Source organism: Capsicum annuum, chromosome 4, assembly GCF_002878395.1.
Source record: "Capsicum annuum cultivar UCD-10X-F1 chromosome 4, UCD10Xv1.1, whole genome shotgun sequence".
In the NCBI taxonomy this organism is placed as follows: domain Eukaryota; kingdom Viridiplantae; phylum Streptophyta; class Magnoliopsida; order Solanales; family Solanaceae; genus Capsicum; species Capsicum annuum.
Window position 1 is genome coordinate 2197548 of NC_061114.1, and position 6459 is coordinate 2204006.

General features: G+C 35.4%; 1 protein-coding gene across 1 annotated transcript; it reads left to right on the forward strand.

Annotated features, from left to right (window-relative positions):
• Positions 1-210: 210 nt before the first annotated feature.
• Positions 211-5872, forward strand: LOC124897586 (probable LRR receptor-like serine/threonine-protein kinase At3g47570). The gene is made up of 2 exons (XM_047410523.1): positions 211-5066; positions 5162-5872. The coding sequence occupies exons 1-2, from the start codon at positions 4250-4252 to the stop codon at positions 5464-5466; spliced, it is 1122 nt and encodes a 373-aa protein (XP_047266479.1). The 5' UTR covers positions 211-4249; the 3' UTR covers positions 5467-5872.
• The last annotated feature ends 587 nt before the right edge of the window (positions 5873-6459 follow it).

Below are 6459 nucleotides of genomic sequence, written 5' to 3' on the forward strand. Positions count from 1 at the left end.
GGATAATCAGATTACTGGCTCTGTCCCGATCTCGCCGCTGCAAATTTTGTCAGCATGGCAGAACAATCTTAGTGGATTCTTACCATGGGAGATTGGCTTAACTATGAGGCAGATTCTACAGCTTAGTTATAATAAGCTTATAGGTACACATATAATCAAATGGGGTGTGTGTGTAGAGAGAAACAGCAGGAATTTCAGGTTTCTGTGTTAACCCAAGGATCGTATAGCAAGTATTGTTAATCAGATTCCAGATGAACTTCCAAAATATTATGAGGTCTATACATTGAAATGAAAATTTGTTATTTCCAAAATTTTTACTGGTATGCATTCAAAGAGATAGCAAAATTTCAAACCTTTCTACCATCTACTAATTGCTTTAAAAGTGGGCAATTTAAGGAAAAAATGTGGTTCAAATACATTTAACTATGACTTAGTTTCACAAAGGCAGAATTCTTTACAGAATGTTTATTGTGAGCGTTTGTTCAATAATCCCTTCTTTCACTTTTACTTGTCTAATATTTCAAAAATGGAGTTTCACTTTTACTTGTCACTTTTAAATATCAAAGAAAAGACAATTATTTTTTTTGTTATTTTAACCTCAACATGAATTACATACTTTCCTAATCATTTTCCTGGACTTAAGACTATACATCAATAATATGGGTACTGTGGTAAAAAGAAAAAAAAACTCGTATTAGTCATTGTTTCTTAAGGGTAGTGAAAAGTCAAAACTGGATAAGTAAACATGAATGGAGGGAGTGATATCAAATTCGCAGGGAAGAACTTTTAGAGAACTTTGCCTTAGGGCCTTGTGCCATTAAACTTATGCCTCGCAAATTTTTGGCCTTGCTATGGTTTCTTGGGGGGGTGGGGGGGAGGGTCGCTTTCAAGGGCATTTTCAGGTACATTAATATTATTTCAAGTGCTAAAGGGCAAAAATTTGAATATCACCCAAAATAATACATTTGTGCAGATAACTTCTTTGATAAGGCTTATGTTGAATTGAGCTAAAATCAGATAATATGAAATTATATTTTGTTTAACCCCTAAAATTTTGGGTGAATGGGACCGGTCATCAATTTTTGAGTCATATTTGACACCCTTACATTTATCAATACAAAAATAATTAACTACTTGAATATTCTTCTTACCTTGATGAGAACAGTAATATGAAGCATCATTTTAAAAACCATCAGTAAGAAATGTTCAACCAATTGGAAAACTTATAAGAAATTTTACACTATATTTTGAGTTTTCTTTCCAAGTCAAGCACTAGCTATATTTACTAACTGGTCTGCCACTTAAATTTTTTTTTCCTAGTCAAACACTAACTATATGTGATCCTTACATTTAATGACATAGGTGGATTCCGGGTTAAAATTTTATGAGTTTAATCTTTAAATGTTTTAGTATTAACCCTATTGTATTTAAAAAATTATGAGTTTAGATTTACTCTTTGGTGTAATTTTAATAAAATTTTATACATAAATTTATCTTTACATTAAAAATACTAAATTCAAATGAACTTGATATCAGAATTTTAATAAAAATGTGCACGATTGACTTTTGCGAAAGTTGTGATTATTAACTAATTAACTCACCCCATCCCTTGCTCCACACATCTAAAATTAGGGGGCTTGATTCAACAATTTTAGCTCAAACTCTATATGATTTAAAAATTCTTTAACGGTGTAGAATAATTAATTTCGATCTCAGTTACTATCAATATCCTAGAATTTCAAACAAAAAATTTATATCTTGATGCATTTTTAAATCAAATGATAACGGCCAATACAAATTAATTTTTCCCTCTTTTTCGTAATAAAAGTTCATAAAAACATCTTTGCAACTAATGGAGGTTTCAGAAAGTAATTTGTAAACAATTGTGGAAAAAAATGTTATGTGGTTAAACAAAGTCACATTTTTACTTTTTTCCATAACAAAGTTTTGAATGAAAAATATTCTAAAATGGAGATCCCGTTGTTATTTAAAGTCTCAAAATAACAAGTTATTGGCCACAATAAATTCCTTCTGATTTATGCAAGTATGGAGAAAACACTCAGCTCTTTTCTCTTAATAACATTCTTGTTCCTTCACTATGTTAGGGCTAGTTTAGCCATGACCAAAACCAACATTTCCACTGATCAATTGTCTCTCTTTTCTTTGAAATCTCAAATTATTTCAGATCCCTTTCATTTATTGGATTAAAGTTGGCCTCCCGCTAGGTCCGTTTGCCATTGGGTAGGAGTCACTTGTGGCTCTCGCCACGAGAGAGTGAAATTCTTGAATCTTTCCAATATGACTCTTACTGGCAAGATTCCCTGTGATCTTGGAAACCTCTCATTTCTTGTTTCTCTCGACTTGGAAAGCAACAATTTCCATGGAAATTTGCCTCTAGAAATGACACGCTTGCGTCGGCTTAAGTTTCTTGATTTAAGTTTCAACTACTTCGGAGGGGAGATTCCTTCTTTGTTTGGGTTTTTACACCGACTTCAACTTCGTAATATTAGAAACAATAGTTTCACTGGTTCCATCCCTTCATCATTTTCTAATATGTCCACACTTGAGATTTTGAATCTAAAATTCAATTCTATAGAGGATCAAATACCAAAAGTAATTGGGAGTCTTACAAGCCTAAGAGAATTAAGGTTGTGAGGTAACAATCTTCGCGGCCATATGCCTACAAGCTTATCGAATTGTTCACAACTTCAAATTTCGTCTTTATTGGAAAATGAGATCAATGGACCTATACATAGTGAAATTGGAAGATTGAGCAACTTGCAGTAATTGATTGTCGGAGATAACCATTTCACTGGTATGCTTTATCTTATGAATGCTACTACTATTGTATCTAATTACTTTAGAATTGCATTTTATTATACATTAACTGCGGCCTCAAGAAATTGGAAATCTTGTTAATTTGGTGGAGTTATGGATGAATAAAAACCAGATTACCGGCTCTGTCCCAATCTCCATATTCAATATCTCGTCACTGCAAATTTTGTCACTGTCGAGGAACTATCTTAGTGGATATTCTCCACGTGAAATCGGCAACTTAACCAAGATGCAATTTTTACATCTTGACGATAATAGGTTTACTGGTATGTATTAGAAGTTGCAGTAAACAATACAACTTATAATAGTTTTAGTGGTTCACTAGATATGGAGATCTTCAACATATCAGGTCTGAGAATAATTCAACTTTCATTCAACAATCTATCTGGATCGCTCCCATCTAACATATGTTCTATCTTACCCAACATTGAAAGATTTTATCGGCACAACTTAACCAATCTTTTTGGGACTATTCCTCATTCAATCTCCAATTTTTCAAAACTTACTATTCTAGAGCTTTCATTCAATGAGCTCACAGGCTTGATTCCCAATTCTCTTGGATATTTGACTCATCAACAAATCCTAGACTTGGGGGCAAACGATTTAATGAGTGACTCATCGCTAAGCTTCTTGACTTCCTTAACCAATTGTAGAAATTTAGAATTTCTTACTCTATATCTTAACCCTCTAAATGGCATGCTTCCAGCCTCCATGGGGAACCTTTCTACCTCTCTTAGAAAATTTTACGCCAACAATTGCAAGATTAAAGGGCGAATTCCAAATGAAGTTGGGTACTTAAGCAGCTTATTAGACCTTGAACTTTCTGGAAACAACTTGGCTGGATCGATTCCCACATCAATTAGCAACTTGAGAAACCTGCAGGGCTTGTTCTTGAGTATTAACAGACTTTCAGGATCTATCGGTGATAATCTATGTAACTTACAGTGCTTAGATGTCATCGACTCGACTCAAAATCAACTTTCGGGTTCTCTTCCTTATTGTTTAGGAAAGGTTGCTTCCCTTAGAGAGATACGTATGGGTTCAAATAGATTGAGTTCCAATACACTACAAAGCTTAGGGAACCTTAAAGATTTAGTGGTTCTTGACCTATCGTCAAACAATATGGTTGGTTCTTTACCCCCAGAAATAGGAAATTTAAAGGCTGTGACCCTGATAGATCTGTCAATGAATCAGTTCTCAGATAGAATTCCTAGAGAAATTGGAGGATTGCTAACTCTGGTGCAGCTTTCTTTGAGACACAACAATTTGCAAGGAGCTATACCTGACTCAATGAGCAACATGGTAGGTTTGGAATTCCTAGACCTTTCTCATAACAATATATCTGGAATCATTTCTAAGTCTTTGGAGAAACTTCAAAGCTTGAAGTATTTCAACATTACTGACAACAAATTGTATGGCGAAATACCCACGGGGTCCTTTCAAGAACCTCTCGAGTGAGTTTTTCGTCGACAATGAAGCATTGTGTGGTTCTTCAAGATTTAATGTCCCGCCCTGCCCCAATTCATCAGAACACAGATCAAATAGGAAAAAGTTGCTACTTTCCTTTCTTTTGCTGGGAATCACACTGTTATTTGGTCCTACATTTATGTTTGTATGGATAAGGTATCGAGGAGGTAAAAGAGCCCCCCAATCAGCAGAGTCAACGTCTACCTTAACACGAGAAAGAATTTCATACTATGAAGTGCTCCAAGCAACTGATGCGCTTAGCGAGAGTAATCTGATTGGTTCTGCAAGTTTTGGCTCTGTCTACAAAGGCGTTCTCAAAAGTGGAACTGACATTGCAGTTAAAGTGTTCAATCTGCAGCTGGATGCGGCATTCAAGAGTTTTGATACGGAATGTGAAGTTTTGCGCATCCTTCGCCCTAGGAATCTCGTAAAAGTCATTACTAGTTGTTCCAACCTTGATTTTAAGGCCTTAGTGCTCGAGTATATGCCAAATGGAAGTTTTGAGAAGTATTTGTATTCGCACAACTACATCCTAGACAACATGCAAAGGCTAAGCATAACAATAGATGTGGCATGTGCATTGGAATATCTGCACCATGGGTGCTCATCGCCTGTGATTCACTCTGATCTGAAGCCGAGTAATGTCTTGCTGGATGAGGATATGGTTGCCCACCTAAGCGACTTTGGTATTTCGAAACTGCTTGGTGGTGATGAAAGTGAATTATACACTAAAACCTTAGCATCATTGGGTTATATTGCGCCAGGTACGTCTCTTGATTTTGCTTTGAACATTTCTTTCCCCTTTCTTTTTTTCCACCAAGTTATCATGTTACATCTTTAAATAATTGTTTGATTGTAGAGTATGGACAAGATGGATTGGTGTCTACTAAATGTGACGTGTATAGTTATGGAATCATGTTGCTGGAAACCTTTACTAGGAGAAAGCCTAGTGAGTTTGAGGAAGTTCTTAGCTTGAAACAATGGGTGAGTTATTCACTTCCTGATGCAGTAATAGATGTTGCAGATGCCAACTTGGTTCCACCAACCGATAATCACGTCATGAAGAAGTTGGATTGTGTGGCATCAATCATGAAAGTAGCTTTAGATTGCTGTGATGCATCTCCTGCAAGACGGACAACCAGAATTCATCTTCTCGCATGTTAACATGCTCCTGGAAGCTATTGTTCCAAATAACTTGTTTTATTGCAAATGTTTGCTAAATAATTTTATTGATGAGGCGATTTTTTTCTTTTTTGGCTATTAAAGGAATTTTATGAATTACCAAGGAATAGTGCCCCTGGACTTCCCTTCTCAGAATAGAACTAACAGAATCGCCTTACATTCAACGAACAAATGCTCTTTTGACTCTGGCTCGCTTTTACGGAACACAGACATAGGATCTGCATTCATATGTCAGCTGATAAAAACATCTTTAGTCCATTATCGATCTCCCATGAAAGTAAAGCCATAAGATAAAAACACACTTAGGCTCCATGCCGCATTTGCTACATCTCTTATCACTTTTTATGCTCTAGCAAAGAATTAGTTCTTATGAACTAGCTTGCTGATGTCCCCCAGTGTTTATATTCTGCCTCTTTATATAACGTGTCAACCCAAGCAATCCATAGTTTCTCTCTGTGTAGACTTTGTTAAAATGTATTAGCTTAGATCACTGTTGATTTACTGTTTGATTGATTTACTGTTCAGTTAGTTGAAATAGTTAGTCAATTAGTAGGGTACTTGATCAAGTTGTTAGAGGTAGTTAAGAAGATTCTAGAAGGTCATGCAATGCTCATGTGAGTCTATAAATATCCATCCTAGGATCCTTATTGTAACAGTTATTTCATTCAATAAAAATGCAGTTTTCTTTTTCTCCCTCTAATGAAGCTCTGCTTCTGTAGGTCTTTTGTATGGAATGAATGTGTAATGTGTTTTTGTAGTTTTAATTTGGTATCAGAGTAATCGATCGTGGAGGTTTAGAAAAGCAAATCGATTGTGTTTCCATTTCTTTTGTTGCCGAATTTAGGTCTCTGTTTTGTGATCAAAAAGGATTTTAGGTCTCTATTTTATGTATAGAGAATTAGCAGAAGAAAGGTGTAATTGAGGAGACCTTCTGCTAGCCCAAGATGGATAACTATGATCGCAAGATTTAACTAA

Coding starts and splice junctions, on each gene's coding strand:
- LOC124897586 (XM_047410523.1), top strand. CDS start 4,250: ATGGCGAAATACCCACGGGGTCCTTTCAAGAACCTCTCGAGTGAGTTT. Junction 5,067..5,161: donor ATTGGGTTATATTGCGCCAG/GTACGTCTCTTG, acceptor GTTTGATTGTAG/AGTATGGACAAGATGGATTG.